The 18,357-nt window shown below is 52.1% G+C and overlaps 1 protein-coding gene across 1 annotated transcript in view; it reads right to left on the bottom strand.

The window, feature by feature from the left end:
* Nucleotides 1–18,357, bottom strand: part of ASTN1 (astrotactin 1) — a gene marked incomplete at both ends in the record, with an annotated part of 51,731 nt that overhangs the window by 10,309 nt on the left and 23,065 nt on the right. The window contains 14 exons of the mRNA XM_080623739.1: nt 584–772; nt 913–1,017; nt 3,317–3,444; nt 3,770–3,964; nt 4,153–4,319; nt 5,045–5,195; nt 5,562–5,699; nt 6,184–6,258; nt 13,032–13,116; nt 13,323–13,490; nt 14,034–14,183; nt 15,285–15,392; nt 15,824–15,970; nt 16,791–17,184. Coding sequence (XP_080479865.1) covers nt 584–772; nt 913–1,017; nt 3,317–3,444; nt 3,770–3,964; nt 4,153–4,319; nt 5,045–5,195; nt 5,562–5,699; nt 6,184–6,258; nt 13,032–13,116; nt 13,323–13,490; nt 14,034–14,183; nt 15,285–15,392; nt 15,824–15,970; nt 16,791–17,184 — 2,200 coding nt within the window. The remainder of the gene's footprint in view (nt 1–583; nt 773–912; nt 1,018–3,316; nt 3,445–3,769; nt 3,965–4,152; nt 4,320–5,044; nt 5,196–5,561; nt 5,700–6,183; nt 6,259–13,031; nt 13,117–13,322; nt 13,491–14,033; nt 14,184–15,284; nt 15,393–15,823; nt 15,971–16,790; nt 17,185–18,357) is intronic.

Raw genomic sequence — 18,357 nt, 5'->3', positions numbered from 1 at the left:
TGTGGTCCTGGTGATAGCTGGCAGCAGGCAGACATTAGGCTGCCTCTGCTCTTGGAAGACTTGCATCCAAACCAGCTATCACCTCCCTGCAAAACCCCTTCCACCACAGATCCTTCACACCTCACTTCAGTGAGGGCACCATGGGGAACCTTCCACTTCATAACTGTTTTCCAGACACTAAAAGTACATTGCTGATAGCCCTGAAGATGAAAACATATTCAAAGGAGAAAAGTCTTCCACTTGCCATGGGATGCAAGTGGAAGAGAGCAGATACGGCAGAGACAAAAGGAAGGAAGCAACATGATTAAAGACAAATAACAGTTAAGTCCAGAATCAGGCAGGACGGCTTGGTGGGATTAGTGCATTCATCTTCCATCTCCCTGGGGATGTAGTATTTATCTTCCTTTCTGGCCCATACTAATGCTTGCTGTAGTACATAGTTCTTTGGCCAGCTTCAAAGGGTGCAAATAAGAAAAAGAGATGGGACATAACCCTGACATGAAATAGGCACTTTCCCTGCTATGCTTCTCCCTCCCATGGGGTGGCTGTACAGACCCTTCCTTGGGACAAGGAGGGCTCTTACCTTTGCTGATGTCCTCATACTCCAGCCAAAGCTGCCGCTGGACCTGCCTATTGGGATACCAGATGGAGCAGGACTCCTCAAAGCCATATACTGCCTCCTGGATGTAATGGTTGCCAAACTGGTCCAGCAGTGCCATGAAATCTCCACGGGAGGTGGCCCCGTCCAGAGAGTGGAGTGCATTGCTGAAGGCTGGGGAGGAGATGGGAGGAGATGCTCAGATCTCAGAGAACCCCAAGCCCTTGCCAACTCCCTGCACACTTGCAATGGGGAGCCAACCTCTGAGCCCACCACCCCTTCTTCACTTCTTCCCCCCAGCCCCATACACTTACACTGGGAGATGGTCATCTGGTTGAGCCGGACATGGTACATGACAGACTGCACTTTCCAGTGCTGCAAAAGGGGGTACCCAGACACCTCACTGAAGTTCACCATCCCTGCCAGAGAAAAGACACAGGGGCTCAGAGCCACTGCCCAGGGATGCCTTACCATGGGGATGGCTGCAGCCCCTTGCGCTGTGCCTGGGGCAATGCTGCCAGTGGGGTGGAAAGAAGTTGGGGAAAAGGACTGTGCACACACCACATCCCCCTGAGGTGGCAGCGAGGCATTCAGAGCAGAGGGTCAGCTGCTCCCTGGCAATTAAAACCATGGCTTTGAAGGAAGGCACATGGGCTCATTTCATCCTGTGATTGGGGGCTCTGTGTCAGAAGATAATGAGCCTCCTTCTGTGCCCCCCTTCTGCTTCCTTTCCAGTGCCCACTCCCAAGTCCTGCCCAGGTGTGCTAATTATTTCACTAATGAGAGTTACCCTTTTTAATGAGCTGTCTGCAGGCCTGGGAACGGTCACCGTCATGCCATGCGTGCCTAAGCGTGGCCAACCAAGAGGCCATAGGTCCCCTTTGTCCAGTACTGAGCCGAACAGGAGACGCATACAGGGAAAACTGCACACCTGTCAATGCTCATGCTCCCTCAGGACATTATGGCAGCACTGGGGCTGAGCAGGACCTGAAGTTTCTCCTTCTAGAGGCAAAAACATCCCATTCTCTATCCATTTAATTTAACTATGCATTAGGGGAGCAAGAAATTCATGGAGACTAGGGCTGGGCAGCCACTGCCCAGGGAACAAGCCAAGGCATGCAGCAGTTCAGCTTCCATGAGAGGACAGAGGCCACCGAGCCTTGGCCAAAGTCCCAGAAATTGAATTGAAGGGTGCTCATGGCTCTGATTTTGGTGATCAGAACAACCCTTGTGTGCTAAGCAGGATGTTTGAACACAGTCACCTCCTCCCTCGAAGCTCCATTGCTGTACAGCCATCACAGCTCGCCTCCACTTGACAGCAAAGCGGCAACTCTGCTGCTAACCAGACTCACAGCAGGAGTTCAGGAGGATAACGGGCATCCCCCACTCCATAACAACAAATGAAAGCAGAGAATAAGGAGGAGAAGATCTTTTGCCTTCCAGTGCCTCTCCCTTCGGTGCTGGCTGCTGCCAACAGAGCTTCAAAGCCTTGCTTTTCCCTGTAAAGTGTTTATGCAAAACCAGCCCTTCCTTACTCAGCAGCTCTGCCTCTTGTGTATTCACAGCAATATCCAGACCTGCTCACTGACAAGCAGAGATTTTACTAATTTTCCCTTTTTTCCTTTTCTTTCTTCTTTTTTTTTTTTTTAATCAGCCACAAAGAGCCAGCAGAGCAGTGGGAAATTAATAGGATAATTTACTGGCTTCTGCCTCCCTGGCATAATTGCCAGAGGAGTCCCAGTCCCATAACCGTGCTCTGATGCCGAGTCCACAGCGGCAGTGCCTTCCTTACAACCATGTAATCATGTCAAGGGCAGCAGAGCCCCATGTAGAGGCAGGTGTCCTCCAGCACTTCCAGGCAGGGCTGAATATCCCCATGGCTGCAGGAGTGACCCACCAGACACAGCTCTCTCGGGGAATCTCAGCCCTGCGGACCCACTGCCACCCTCCTCCCTGCCTGCATCTGCCTGCGCGCACACCTACATTGCCATGCACTGCTGGGGGAACCAGCACCTATTGGGCCCCGTGTGCAGCCCACAGATGCTCCCCAAAACCCTCCTAGGAACTCTGCCAAATGAAGTGAATTCACAAGGTCTCATATGATACCACCCTGCAGACACCTTCCAAAATAACCTTACTATCCACACCTCTCTTTTAGTAGCTGCCCAGTGTCCTTGGCCATTTCAGCAAATGGCAACAAACACCAAGGAAACAAAGGCTATTCATCAGTGCTGGCAACTTGGTGGAAGAAGGGTAAACCCTTGAAGGTTGTGTACAAACCCATTATAATCCTGTCACTCATGGCCCATGATGCTCTGGCAGGACAAACCAAGACATTCTGGTTTGGTTGAGGCAGGTTTTGAATGCTTCATTATATATGAAGCATATATTATCATATATGACAAAGGGTTCCTGATCTGGAAATACTTTTGGAAAAATATTTGGAAAACTTGTTTGCCTTGAATAAAAAAAAAATCCTTTTTGCAAATACTTCAAATATCCAATGAACACTTTGAGCTTTTACACCACACCATGAATTTGCAGCCTCTCCCTCTCCTTTGTTTTTAATGCTTTCCTCTTAATCACTGCTGCTGCTGCAAGTGAGCACAGGATGCTAAAGCCAGACTAGATATATCCCCTGAGAGGGTTAGGTGCTGAAGCCATCCACACCAACATCTGCCCTGTTGGGAGACTGTAGGTCTGGCCAGACATACTTACCAGTGAGGAACTCAGGATCGGGCGTAGGGTCAGAGAGCTCCTCTTGGCACTGGTTCTCCAGGGGCACTGTGGCCACCACCAGCCCATCTGGCAGCTGCTGCTCCAGGCCACGGGCAAAGTTGTTCTGCCTGGAAGTTAATTGCAGAGAGGAGGATAGGGCTGGAAGACAGGGGAACTGCCTGGGATCATCCCCACCAGCCAGTGACCAATCCCATAAAGGCACCCAGCAACAAGTCTTTCCTTTGGGCACAGGTTACAAAGATGTCTACTCTGATGGAAAGCTTCAGATATGCCCTGCCCACCAGCCCCTCCATCTCCCACAAAGCTTGGCCAGACATGGATGGACCAGGCAGTCTGCTAAGGTCCAACCCCACACTGCTTCCCATGCTGCCTTCTTGAGAGGATGGTGAGGTCTGACCCTGCGGGGGTCACCTCCCCACATCCCCAGCTCACCTGAACGTCCCTTTGAGCACCTGTCCCGCAGCCACCTCCTTGGAGTGGTTGTTGTAGCCATAGAAGATCTCCCCAAATAGCGTCTGGTTCATGGGCAGCTCGCGGGGTTCACCACAGTCCCCCACCTCGGGGCATGACTCCGAAATGAGCTGGCATGACCTTCCATCTGCGCCCAGCTTGTAGTCCTCAATGCACCTGGGAAGCCAACACGGGGTCCACCATCAGCTGCAGCCTCCACCGGTGCGGAATGGGGCCACTCCAGCAGGGACATTGGGAACAGACGAGACCCTCCCTCCCAACACTATGAGCTCAGGGTGGCAGCAGCAAAGTACAGCAGCACTTCAGGAATGTCCCAATGGCTGGGGCAGCAATGGGTCACTCACCCGCAGAACATGAGGATGTTGTAGAGCAGGGGGTCGTCAGTCAGGGGGACCATCTGCTGCAGGCACAGCTGTTCACAGCCGCCGTTGAAGCCATCTGAGCAGTCCACACCGACATGACGGTCATAGCAGCCTGTGCCATCCTTCATGGGGCTCAGTCCTGTTGGGCACTGGCAGGGGTGGGAGAAGCAAGAGGTGAAGTCCCTGAGCAAGTAGCCTGGCCCAGGGGCTGAAGCAGAGGGGAGGGCTCCAGCACTGCTCCCCATTGGAAATTGCAGCCTGAGAGATGCTTGTGGGCTGCAGGATGGGTGGCTGCAACGCTGCCCACCACTGCCGATATTCCTCCTGCACAGAATCCTATTTGCAGCCCTGGGGAGTGCAGACCCTCGGATGGGAGCACCCAAGCTGCTCCATACCAAAGTAATGTGCTGGAATCAAGCCTGCTTACCGGCACCCATCTTCAGTGAACACCAAAGCAATGCTGCCTTTTCCAAGCCCACCCTGTGCCCCATACTCACAGCCTCCACCTTGATGTCCAGCTCCGGTGGCATTACAGCAGGATTCCCCAGCCCCACAAATGCTTCCATTTTGGGGCACGCATTTTCCCTGCAGAGCAAAGCAGCTGTGCTGCTTTGGGGATACCGTACATGTGTGGGTGATGTGGGACCTCCCAGACAGTCAGCAAGCAGATGAGCTCCCACTCATTTGTGCATGTGTGCAGCATGGCCAGGGATGGAGGAGATACCAGCCCAGAAACATCTCTTCCTGTTGCAAAACCCCAAAATAACCATCCTGAAGCAATGGCGAAGGAGGAAAGATGGAGCCTTTCCCCTTCCACTCTCCCCCTCCCTGTTCACACTGAAGGAAATCTGCAGATCCCCAGGGGACCACGCACCACACAGCCTGTTGAATCCAGCTTGCGGTCTGAGATGCAGCGGAAGTTCTTGCTGCAGCCCCCATTGTCCCGGGAGCAGTCACGGACGGGGCCAAAGGAGTCAAGGAGGACCTCCAGGCTGTCGAAGGAGGAGGAGGTCATCAGCTCTTCCCTGCGAGGAGGAGGAGGAGTGTCACTGCTCCGATGAGACGTTGCACAAACGTGCATGACCGTGGCTGCTGTGTGGGGTTTTCTGGAGCTCAGGTCCCCCTCAGGCTGACAGCAAACAGAAGAGCAGCCAAGCTTTTAGAGGGAGGCAGGAGCTACTGAGATAATGAGAGCTACCTCCGAAGGCTCAGCTTTGCAGGCAAGAAATGGGGCAGATCAAAGTACATGTTAATTTGCACCTGCAAAGTGTGGGATTGGGGCCCCAGCTCTCATCAACATGCTTTGAGTTGGTCTTCTCACTCTAAGGACACACTGCCAATTTGTTTGCTTGAAATGCATCCTAAAAACCTCTCCCCACCATTGCACCTACCTGACCTCCACTGCATCCTCCATCACCGTCATGTCAGTCTTGCACTTGGCGGAGGGATTGATGGCCAGCTCAGCTGGTGGGATGACAAAGCTCTTGCTCAGAGGCAGCCACATACCTTCCCCCAGGGTATAGGTGAACCTGACAGGGAAAGCAGTAAAGGCTGGCATGGAGTGAAACGCCAAGTCCAGAGGGCTGCCTCTACCCAAATCCAAGCCCTTGAAGCTCCACGCTGCCTTGCAGGAATGCCAGCCCAAGCAAAGACAGATGGCTTGTGTCAGACACACAGTGGTGAGGCTCCTCTGAATGCACCCAAATGACCCCTCAAAAGCAATGTAATTTAGGTAAAAAAAAAAGAAAGGCACTTCTCTTTTTGGTAGAAGTCCTCCTTCAGAGCTAAAACCTTTTTCTTGTCAGGAATGGAGAAGAGGAACTGACTGCTGGGCATCCACCATCCCACATGGCAGCTGTAGTAGGACCTTCTCAGCCATGCTCGCATGTCCCCAGGAGGTGGCACAGGACAGCTGTGCTCAGCCCTACCAGCTGGGGTACCAGCCTGCCTGTATGCCCTCCGTCATATCTTTGAGCCCCAAAATGTGCTGACCAGGTTGCCTTTACCACTTACCGAAAAATCTTGTCGGATGGCTGCTCGCCCAGCACTAAGTCAAAGCCACGCTGGAAGATGGTGTACGGCCAAGGCCTAGAAGAGAAACCCAGAAACATCACACTGGCATTGCCCCTGCTGCATCCACATCACTTCCCCTGCTTAGCCCCTAGCTCATGTGCCCAGGGGTCCTGGGATAAGATGACTCAAACCAAAGCAGGACAATGTGATAAAATAGCCCCACCTCCAAGATGTTAATTTTGGGATTCTTACAACGTCAGATCCTCACCCCAGCCCCAATCTGCCAACATGTCAGTGGTATATCACGCCCATTATTTTGGGACATAGTGCATTCCAGTTGCCCCCACATCCATAAGCATTATGCTTCTGCATGCTCAGGTACCACCTGCCCAGCCCTCATTTAGGGATCAGTGTCACAGCCATCAAATTGCAAAAAGAACTAAACCACAGCTGAATTCTCTCTCTCTGTGAGGCTTTTGTAAGGGAGCATGGGAGGTCTGGGGCCACAGCTTCACCACCTTTCTTATTCTTCTTGGATTTCATTGTTTCAGGAGGGGAACTGAGGAAGCCTCAGCCTCTGTGAGACTCTGAAAATGGGTCTGGAAGACAAGCTGGAAGCTTGGAGCCAAGCAGGATGGTCCCATCTCCTCCATCCCTGCTGCCCTAGGTAGTACAGTGTAACGTGCAATCATGACTCAGTGGCTGGTGCCCTTTGGTGGGACAGCCATGGCCACAATACCTTGTGATCTGCATCCCCAGCAGCACAGCCCCACTGACAGAGCATCACTTGCAGAGCAAGGCTGACATGGCAGAACAAGGGGAGGCACCCGGACTCAACTGCGGTGGGTTTTGAATTAGACAACACAAACGCTGCTCCCAAAAGCTAAAGCTCCAAATTCTCTTTGCAAGAGCTCAGATTTGGGGAGGGCAAGATTTTCCATCCCATTGCATCACCGCTGTTAAAATTCAGGGTGAGAGTATCAGGTGCTGCTGACAAGCCTGAGGATTTTCTCCAGAGGCAATTACAGCTCTTCTGCACAAGCACTTTAATTTCTAATCTGAAGTTATTTCAGCAAGGACAAAAAAAAAAAAAAAAAATCCTGATTGCAGGATTACAGTGCACCGTCTCATTTCCTTGCTGGGATACAATGCCATTTTCCCATCCGGTCGGCTGGGAGAGGGGGATTACATTCAGCCCACAGATCGGATTGACCTGAATGAGGTCAGCTTCAGTCAGAAAGCGATGTGCTCCTTGTGTCTCGATGACACCTTGAATGCCACACGCCTCCGCCTTCCAGTGCTCCCGCAGATGGGTTTTATTCTTGCTTCTCAGGAGCACTCCGGGCAAGGAACAAAAGCAGAGGCAAAGTATTGTTCCACACTGACTTGGGTAGAAAAGCAGTTATGAAGAGCTGCTCTTGGCTTGCAGCAGAGCTCAGCACCGGACAGGCACTGCAGAGCCACGGTGGCTGCCGGACCTCTGCTGGATGGCACATCTGGCAGCCAATGGATGCCAACACATCTGGGACACACTGTAGGTGGGTTTGCACCTGCCTGGGAGATGGAAGTCAGTGCCCAGGCCGTGTTGCATCCACCCAGGGTGCAATTTCCATCTGTGACTAAAATTTGTGTAATGATGGTTTTGAGCTGGGAAAGGTTTCCATGCTGTGGGAAGATACCATGTGGCAGCTCTCCAACCTTCCCCACTTTGCCTCTAGTGGGGGTCACAAAAGGCCTATTAAAAGGAATGTTCAGCCTTTAGCTATGTGCCTACATGGCAGGAGACAATCAATGCTGTAGGGTACCACTGAGCTTGCAAGGACATGGACATGAGGTAAGCCTGGAAACAGTCTCCATGCAAGACCTCCAGCTCAAGAAGAGGCACTTGTCTATCTTCATCTGCGAGGAAGCTCTCCAGGAGCTCAGCACTGACATTTCCACCCACACTCCCTTGCTGACTTGTGCCTTCTGCTGCAGAGGATGGGGCGAGATCTCCTCCTCCAGGGACACCTCACCTTCCCCATCACTGTCTTTTGTCCCCTGTGCCCCTGTCTCTCTCTTATCCCCTCCTTCCTCTCCTGTGCACACACGTGTGCCCAAACAGCTGACTCTTTCCCTGCATTTTGTGATCATTGGAGCTACATTGCTGCTCTGGTTTTTGTTGCTTTTGGCAGGTATTTTGGTTGCATGGCCCTCAGAGCTCAAAGGAAAGCAGGACTGATCAGAAGCTGCTGTGTGCCTGACCAGGTTGGATTAAATGAGCCAGAAATTACAGCTCTTGGTTCCCTGCAAGCCTCGGCATTAAGGTAGAAATCTGAAACAACAAAATAGGGGATCACCAGGGCAGCTGAGAAACAACAAACTCCCCACACTCAGTCAGCTAGTTCCCATGGCCAAACGGCTGTCAGTTTATTCCCAGAATGATCTTCAGGCCTCCGATTTTTCCAGCTGGACCATCAGCTATGCTTTGCTTTGGATTTGGGTTTGAATGGAAGTTCCCAAAATACCACCAAACCTAGTGTTGCTGGTGGTGCTCTCATCCACCTCAACAGGTCCCCACCCACGCTTGAATTACAGGCCCAAGAGGACAAGGCCACACTGAATTCCTGCACTGAGAACTGTGCTCCCTGCAAAGCTCTTATTTAGAAGAGGGGTGGGATGAGCAATCAAAGCCCACTGCCTGTGACCACACTGAGCTAACCTGGAGCAGCTGGTTTGAGAGGAGTTGGTAGGGAGGTCAGAATGGCTGCAGGAGGGAGTCTTTGCAGAAGACTCTGAGAAGTCGCTGCATGTGAGCGTGGCTGAAATGCCAGCACAGGAGAAGGTAGTTTACTGCTATTACACTGAAATACGTGACTTTGTGTCTAATCCCCTGACTCCCTGTGCTCCTGGGGGTTTCCACAAAGCAAGCAGCATGAGGATGGCCATGCCCAACTCCATCATGGCATCAAAACACCAGCTTCAAGTGTGTGCTGGGAGCAAGTGGTGCATGTAATGACACTCACCATATACCTTCACTGGCAGCTCAGGGGTTCAAGCCCAGGGTGAAAGGACAAGAAGCATCCCAGCAGCACCGGCACCCCTCCTGCAGCCCCAGTGGGTTTCCACAATGACCAAGGTGGGGATCCATGAAAAGCCTACACTACCCTGATGGGGGACAAGCAGAAGGCAGATAGCACTGAGCTGCCGACTTCTACCACTGGTGGTGCCCATTCCTGCTCCTCTCTGACTTTGCTTGGCTTTGCAGCAGCTTTGCTCAGGCTTCAGCTGCCAATGCCTCTCCCCTTCCCACCTCCCCACCCGCTGCCATCCCTTCCAAGCAGCTCTTTATTAAAAATGCTAATGCTGGCACTTTCTCCCTGGGCTGCCCATAAATCTGCAAGGAGAATGGGGTGGGAGGAGGAGGCGGATGGGTGGTTTGGTGAAAGGATCTGAAAGAAAGAGGAGCTTTTTATCTGGACGTCCTTCAAGCTCGCAAAGCCGAGGCACACAGCAGGGGATGGAGAGAGGCAGAGGGAAAAAATAGAAAAAAGGGGTGGGAAAAATGAGAAGAAGGGGGAAAAATGACTTTAAGCAGAAAAAGTGCTTTCCTTGTCACTTCAGTGCTTCCCTGGCTCCTCTGTGGGGTGGGGAGCGGGTAGTTCATGGGTATGGTACAGGAGGAGCAGGTGTACAGCCAGAGAGGGAGACAACTGCATGCATAAGAGAAGAGGCACCCCAGGGAGGGGAGGTGGGCACACAGGGCACAGGCCATCATGCAAATTCAGATCTTGTGCAGGGAAAAATGGCTGCAAGGATGCAGGGTGGACAAAGGGGTAACTTGTTCTGCATGGGAGGAAGACTGTGGTGGCCACCACTTGCCAGCTGCTAGAAAAGGAAGAGAGTACCCAGCCAAACGTTCACCAAATTGCCTTAAAGTGACCTAAAGCCTCACCATGCTGGGGTAAAGCCCATTACAAGTTGAAAGGGCACGTTGATAAAGATCTCTTAAATGCAGACCATCTTAAATCTCATTAGGTGTCTGAAAAGGGCATCCAGGCAAGAACAGCACATGGGGATGGGAAAACCATGGGCCATCATATGACTGATCTAAGGGCTGAGATGAAGAAGTACAAAGGAGGGCAGGTAACAGTTCATTAACTAAAGGCAGAATGAGCTGATTTGACTTTTGGTCAAGTCATACCACAAAGTAACCGCAGGAATTGGGTTTGATGAGCAAAGACAAGGCAGGATTGTCTGGATTGATGGAAACTGCATCCTACTTGGGAAATGTTAGTGTTAAGAGTGGAAAAGCAGCTAATTAACAATGCATATCAAAGTAGGAAGACAGACTGTGAACACACAAACAGCAACAGCCAGGTTTGTTTAAAACAGATGAAAAGAAGCACAAAAAAAGCAGCTGATCAAATGTATCTGCTACCCATGATCAAAAATGTCTTACTTTTTGAAAAACCGATAAAGATTTAGGGACTGGATGTGTTGGGTAAAAGATGTACCACAGAGGCATGGATCTCAGCATGGTACCCAAAATATACACAACACACAAAGCCTTGCTGCCATCACCAATAAAGTTCAAACAGGAGCTCACCTTCATGAGCAAAATTAGATGTTGCTGAGTGAACAGACTCCAAGTCAACCCGTAATCGCTGTAAATAAAACAAACCAATGGCAAGCCTATCTAAACAAAAGGATTGGAATGAGTTTTCAGATAAAAATGCCACCCTAGGAAAGCAAAAGAGGTCATAGCCAGACCATGTTGCTCCCAAGCACACACAGAGCGATTTACAGAGCCCACTGTTCCTGCTCTGCTGACTTCCCCTTTGCTAAGAGCCATGTGGCTTCTCCAGGGACTGACCTGCCGCCTGGCTTGTGCTACCCACAGCTGTAGCACATTGCTCCAGTATTGGAGGAGTTAGGAGCATACTGGAGAAACAATGGTCAGAAACAATTCAGGCACAGCTGATCTTGCCCTGGGATGGGGGGAGAGATTAGAGGATTTGCAAACACCTCTATCAGGTGAGGTGGTAGACAACCCTTTTTAGGCTAGAGTTTGGAGTGAGCTGGAGTGCAACAAAGGACAGCATGGCCTGGCAGCTCAGCCTCCACCCCCAAAAAAACATAAATACCAGGTTAAAGTTACAAGTTCTTCAGTTATATGGGCTCTGACAAGATGCTGGACCAAAGAGAGTTCATCACAGATATGACCCAAGGGAGGCCAGGGGTTCACAGGGACAGGTAGAAGATACCTCCACCATCACAAGCCCATGCAGACTGAGCTGCACCAAACAGCCCTTGGACATCAGGAACAGACTGCAGTGCAGAAAAAAGCCCTCATTAAACATCAAGCTGGCCTCGGCATCACAATGCTTAGAGTGGACACACTTTGAAGAGCCCCTATAAATAGTGGAAGCTGCAGCAGGGACAGTTAAGTGTGGTTTCAGCTGCTGCCATTTTCTGAAACAAAAATGTTCCTTTTCTGTTTTGGGCATCAAAGTCACAAGCGGTTGTGGGTGTCTGTGGGCTCATTCTAACCCATTCCTAACACCCTAAAATGGGCAAGTCCCTGGCAGGGGGAATACACCCTCACATGCCCCAGCCACCATCACTCAGTGCTTCTTATTAGATGGGCACAGAGGAGCGGAGAACATCCCTGTTAGACACTTGTCCCCTGGGGATGAACAGGGCAGGAAGCTGTATTTCTGCTTGTATTTTCCCAGCTGTGGTTTGGGAACCCTGACCACACCACTCAGCACATCTCCAGCATGCTGCTACCTGCATCATGAGCATCGCCCTGTCCCAGCTCGGCTCAGAGCACGCACAATGACAGTGGCCCTTGTCTCCTGCAGCTGGCTGGTGCTCCGCATGGGGTTCAATTGCTAAATTGCTTTTAAAATGGATACAGAGCAGTGGTGCTCTCCCCAGGTCCCAGTGAACAGGGTTGCAGGCAGGGCCAGCTGGCACAGGCAGCCCCCCATGGCTGCCATCCTCCAGCACAGCAGCACAGTGGGGGTGCCACCAAGCCCAGCCTTTGATGATTTTTCTCTCCCTGCTGTGAAGACTAATGACTTCAGAGAGGGCATCCTGCCACATGCAGGGCTGCCACAAATCCAGCTGCAGCATAGCAAGATGAGGGGAGGAAAAAGGGGGTTGAAGGAAGGTGCCAATGCACATGGGACCTCCAAGTTTGGGGGTGTCCTGGCTTTCTGCACCAGCTTGGCTTTCTACCTCCAGCCATCCCTGGAAGTCTCCATCTGCACATCAGAGACTCATGAGTGTTAAGGGCCATCTGAAGCACGCCCAGGGTCACAGAGAGATGGGAACGTTTGGGATCCCCCACCAAATTGCTCCTGAAACATCAGAAGAAATTCCTTTGCACTTTCAGAGGTGTAAAGCTGTGGAGTAGTGACTGCTCTGTTCGCTCAGGCCATGGCACTGAAGCATCTGATTTGCCCAGTTTTCAATAGGGCCTCCCTCCTCCACTGGGGCCCACAGCCCAACCTCAGCCCTCCTCTGACACCTCATACACCCAAACTGAAACCCCACAAAATGCAAGATGCCAAAGGAGTGCCAGCAAAGAGAAGAGCAGCAGCCTTGATCTTCTCTAGGGGGTGTTTACTCTGAAACCTAGCCATGGCCTCTTCTACATCATCTCTGATCAGTTGAAAGACTAGAAATCCCCACCTCCTGCACTCCTGCTGCAGAGCTCAGCCAGACACTGATCTTATGATTCACCAAGATGCCTCTTTTACCCAAGAGGATTTGCAACAGCCTTACTATGCTGCTGTTGAAGCCCAGCAGCTCATGTGTGGATGGTCCAAGCATGGGCATGCTGTGTCAGGTACACTCACCCCTGGTTCGTTCCCCACTCATTCCGGATGCAGAGGTGTTTATGCACAGGGTCCTTCATGTAACCTTCATAGCAGAGACACTCACCTATGGAGAAAGAGGAGGACGTGAGGGTCTTCGAAGGACAAGGCTTTCCACGTGCTTCCCTGCCAAACCCAGCCTGCAGCCACATGTGGCACCCAGCAGCTTCGTTACCTAACATGGAGCAAGGCAAGAAAGCATCTTCCTACTGAAGCTAGGTTAAGCAGGCAGAGATGAGCTCCTAAACCCATTGCAACCATCTGATCACCCACCGGTCTCAGGGTCACACTGGTGCTCGCAGGGGTCCAGGAGGCGCCGGGCGCAGAGGTCCAGGGCCCAGGGCCCACTGGAGTTTTGCTGGGAGAAGAGAACGACCTGCGCCGGGTTCAGCCAGTCACTGGCATCCAGCTGGCTCCCCTCCAGCAGGATGAACCGGCTCCCTGCCACCAAGACGGGAGTCAGCAGTGGCAACCCACTGCCATCCCCTCCATCCCATGATGGTTCCCTCTATAGCCCCGTCTGTTCCATAGCAAATCTTCTGTTCCAATGCCCATCCCCTCTGCCCTGTGATAGTCCCCTCTGTCCATGCCCATCTTCTCCAATCCTGTGACAGCCCCCTCTATCCTGTGCCTGTCCCCTCTGTCCCACTACAGCCACCTCCATCCCACACCCATCCCCTCTGTCTCATGCCTGTCCCCTCTGTCGCATACTGATGTCCTTCATCCCACGATGGTCCATTCCATCCCACACCTGACCCCTCTATCCCACAAAGATCCCCTCAGTCCTGTGCCCATCCCTTCCGTCCTGCGCCCATCCCTTCCGTCCTGCATCCATCCCCCATGTATACTGGTACCCTCTGTCCTATGCCTGTTCCCTCCATCCTGTACCCATCTTGCATCTGTCCTCTCCATCATTCTCTCCTCTCCTCCATCACAGCTTACAGAATGGGTCAGGAGGAGTGGGTAAGGTGGTGGCGCGCTCACCGTCAGCAATGAGGTGCTCAGGGACATGGAGGGTGATCTTAACAACAAGGGGGCAGTTCATGTGGGAAGAGCACACAAGGCTGATGACACAGCTCGTCACACTGATGAGGGTCAATGTGGTCTTGTTAACAGGGCTTCGAGGGGACCCCACTGCAAAACATTAAAGCAAAGTCAAATTTGGGGGACGCAGGAAGATCTTGAGGTGCAGCCAGGATATCTCAGAGTGCAGAGACTCTGCCCAGCCCACTGGAAATCCAGCATCAATCCAATCAAGCTGAATTGCTCTGGGTTTTCAAGAAAATGAAGCAGCCTTTGCTGTGGGACCCTCCCTTCCACCTGCTGCAGCAGGGGTCTTCTGGGAGATAGTCTCTCTGGGAGTTTCTCTTCTGCACCCCTGCACTGCAGCACGCTGAGACCTTTGCAGCAGTGAAACTTCAAAGCAGAACAGAGATACTGAGGAGAAGAAAGGTAAATGCAATTTCTCTTTTTTCCTCCCCTCCTTCTTCATGGCACTTCTCTCAGGTTAATTTTGCCATGACAACAGCTTCCTGGATGCCTTTGAAAAAGCACTGGAGAGCCCTAACTCCTTAGGGCGTGCAGGTCTTTGACTTTAAATCTCTCAGCTGAAGAACCTGAGTGGAAAAAGCTGGCTGGAGGCTGAGCTATTCCCTGCAGAGACAAAGCCCAAACCAACCTCCCAGCCCCCAGCACAGGAGATGGCTCCCACTCCCACCACTCCCAGAAAAACAAGGCACCATCCATCAAACAAGGCTCAACGAAGGAAAACAGACACAAACTCTCCTTCCCAGAGGAGAAAACCTCCCAAAGGGAGGATGCAGGGCAGTGGGCTGAGACTCCTGCCTGGGGACCAAGCCTGTCCCCATCCTCTGCTGCACATACAGATTGTACACGCATGGTGCTGGAGCAAACCCACGGCAGCACCGTGCCGAGCAGCAGCAGCACAGCAGCTCACAGGCCAGCCTTTGAAGCGTGTTACTCATTAATACACACCAGAGCCCGGGAGAAGCCTCCAGCAAAAAAACAGAATATATTTCATCCTCTGCTGAGAAACTCCACCAGAGAGCAGCAGCAGCACTCTGTGGGAACGGGGACTGGTGCCTGCCCACAGCAGCATGAACTGTGCCTGGGTTTCCATCGTTCACCTGTGAGAAATTTCCAAACCCAGAGAGACAATAACAAACAAGGCAAGAGGAGCCCTGGCTTGCCACCCGCCTCCACGCCTGCACCCACCTCGGCTGCGCCTCCGGCTCCGTGAGGGGTCCGTGTAGAAGGTCAGCTGGGGATCAGTGTCCGCCTCTGTCCCCGAGTCCCCCTCGGGGTTGAGAAATGCTGAGCCAGCTGCAGGGGACACCAAGTGTAGTCATGGCAGGGCTGGCACTGCGTGACCCAAGCCACCACATCCAACATTACCGGTTCAGGGCAAGCCATGCCTTGAAGATCAGGAGCCCTGTCTGCTGGCCACAGCAGGGACAGCATCTTCTCCCCTTTCCACCCTGAACAGCCATGCTCCCTGCCAGGGTTCCCATTGCCTTTCAACTTTCCCCATGGCCATGCGGGTATCATAAAATATTAACCAAGCCTGACAGCATCTTCATCTTTAACTCAACATCATTTGCGTCCTTGCAGACAACACTTTTTCAGCTATCCCTACCCAAACCCTCCTTTCCATGCTTTTGCCCAACGCTATTTCTCCATCCGAAGGAGTGAGCTGCTGTAGCATGGGTGAGTGGAAGCCCAGAGCAACCTGTCTGCCCCAGGGGCTCCCATACCTCGTGCTTTGTTGTTGATGCGCTTGCGCTGGCTGCTGGAGGTGTGGGACAGCAGCGTGGCTTGCTGGTGGTTCGAGTCCACGGGGCTGGTGGCAATGATGTTGTCCTTATACTTGTTCATCAGGGACAGCTTGGCATTATCGCTCCCTGAGCAGGAAGAATTGAAGGCAAAATCAGCAGAAAAGATTTTAGAAAAGGAGAGAGAAAGAGAACGATATTCTTGGATCCGTCTCCAGCGTTTGCATAAGGTGACCAGGGTGCTATGGCAAATGGTCTGAGCTGCCCCCAGTGGACCCTCATGACTTCCTCAAAGCTTGAAGGGGACCAACACCTCCACCAAGCTAGCCAAAGGCTGAGATTTAACATTCAGCCTGTCAGGTCATTTCTGCATACCCAGGTGTGTAAATAAAATGCCTGGAGAGATTTAGGCTCCAGACTACGGCCTTCCAAAACTATGTCTCAGTTCAGAAGGCTCCAGTTGGATGGGTAAGTTGGTAATAGGGCCAACAAACAAGTATGTTACAAGCTTCAAAGAAGCTGCACTCGTGATCAAAAGACAGCATTAACTCAGTATCATACTGATGGCAAGTCTAATTTTGCTACAAAAAATCTCAGCTAAAGAAGACACTGGAAATCCTGGGATACAGGAAGGAATTTTGGAGGTCACCATGAGGTAGCTTGGAGGGGACACCATTCTGGTTCTCAATTGGGCCACAGGAACCACAGCCCTTTCACTCAAAGCTCCATCCTGCATCGCTCCAGCCATATGTCACCCAGCAGGGACTGCTCTCAACTGGCTGCAAAGTCTCCCAGCAATGAAGCACCTTCAGAATGCCACCAACATCTCACACACAACAAAAGAACAGAAAACCGAGGAAAATACTCAAGGCAAATTTGTATAGAAAGATGAAGAGCAGAGGGGTTGGAAAGGACCCAGCTCAGCCCATGACCCCTATCCCATCCCCACCTGGCGTGAGGTCCATGCTGGCCTTCTCATTGCAGCCCTGCAGCGAGTCCAGGGTGCGGGTGACCTGGCTGGCGAAGTCCTCCCCGCCGTTCATGCACTCGCGCTGGAGGTGGTGCCGCAGGTCCGTGATGTCGTACTCGTAGCCGTCCAAGATGGGGGTCTCACGGATGCTGAGCGTCCCGCTGGAGTTGTGGCCCTGCACGCGGGCATTGCGCAGGCTCTCCCGCCCGTGGCCCCCGATCAGCACCGAGGGGATGTAGTGGATCTCATTGGCTGCCTCAGCACTGGCGCTCTTCTGGGGCTGTGGCACCCGGCGCCGCTTGCACCATCGCCGACGGGTGTAGAGGATCATCACCAGGCAGAGGATGGAGAGCAGCAGAGCGATCATCCCCCCCTGCAGGCAGAAACACAAGCAGGGCTCAGCCAGGGACCAGTGCCAGGCACACCCTGAGGACGCAAATGCCCTGGGGATGCTCCAGTGTGGCCAAAAGCAAAGGCAATGGTGAAAGGAGCCTGGTCATGCCGATAAGAGGGTGCTGGCACATGGAGTCCTCAGCACTGGCCGAGCGCTTCCAGCTGAAGCCTGCCTGAAGCTGGACCCGCTTTGAAGACACCAGTGAGGCATGAAAAAGCAGCATTTAAAGCAGAGCATGTTTTGTTTCACTCTCCCACAACACGTCTTTGAAAGCAGAGATCAGATTTATTCCAGGCAAACACTCCTGCAGGCAACTTTTTCTGACCCATTTCCAACCGGCTTCAGTGCTGTCACTCCCAATCTTGGGAGATTTTCCCAGGGTATCCTGCAGAAATCACAGCACAGATTAAAGGAAATCAAGGCTCGGGACAGCCGGATGACTGAAACGTTTGGGGAACGGCCAGGGGGAAGAGACTGAAAAGCTCCTGCGCAGCATGGGCAGACACAGAAACTGCACCAAGCCCCACCACCTCACCACCATCCCCAAGGTCACCCCCTGCAGAGACATCATCACTGCACACAGATAGAGACAGTAAGAGAAAAGCCCAAGCTGAACTTTATGTCCCATCTGCCAATAATACTAATGTTAGTAATATTACTAATATTAATAATAGCATGCAGAGCCAGCTAAGAGCTCCGTGTCCATCCGTGCCTCTTGTCTCCCTTCTCTTTTCTATGCAATAGGTGATCTTGATAAAATAAAATAAAATAACAGTAATAATCTGCTCTATTGGGATAAAACACCAAGCGAATTATTGAATGAGAAGCAGGAGAGGCAGCTGGAAAAGGAGCTTTCATGGCGATTATGGTTTAACCCTCTCTCATTCCCAGGGCAATGGAGCTGTGATGCACCCTCCCAGGCTACTTACAAATTCCTTTCTTAAGAAAAAGAAAACCCAAAGAAGCTCCAGTGATTAAGGAGACAAGCAGTCCAGCAGAGGAGGAGGGCTGGCTGGCTCATGGCATCTCTCCAGCCAGGAGCCTGCAGCTGAGAAGATGGGCAATCTCCCATAGGGGCTGAAAACTGTCACTGGATTTGTGACTGGACATGTGTATACTGTGGATTTTAGTGGTAAAGTCAGGGCCCTATTC

The sequence above is a fragment of the Psittacula echo genome, assembly GCF_963264785.1.
Source record: "Psittacula echo genome assembly, chromosome: 7".
In the NCBI taxonomy this organism is placed as follows: Eukaryota; Metazoa; Chordata; class Aves; order Psittaciformes; family Psittacidae; genus Psittacula; species Psittacula echo.
The sequence above is the reverse complement of the archived record's forward strand: the minus strand, read 5'-3'. Positions and strand labels throughout refer to the sequence as shown.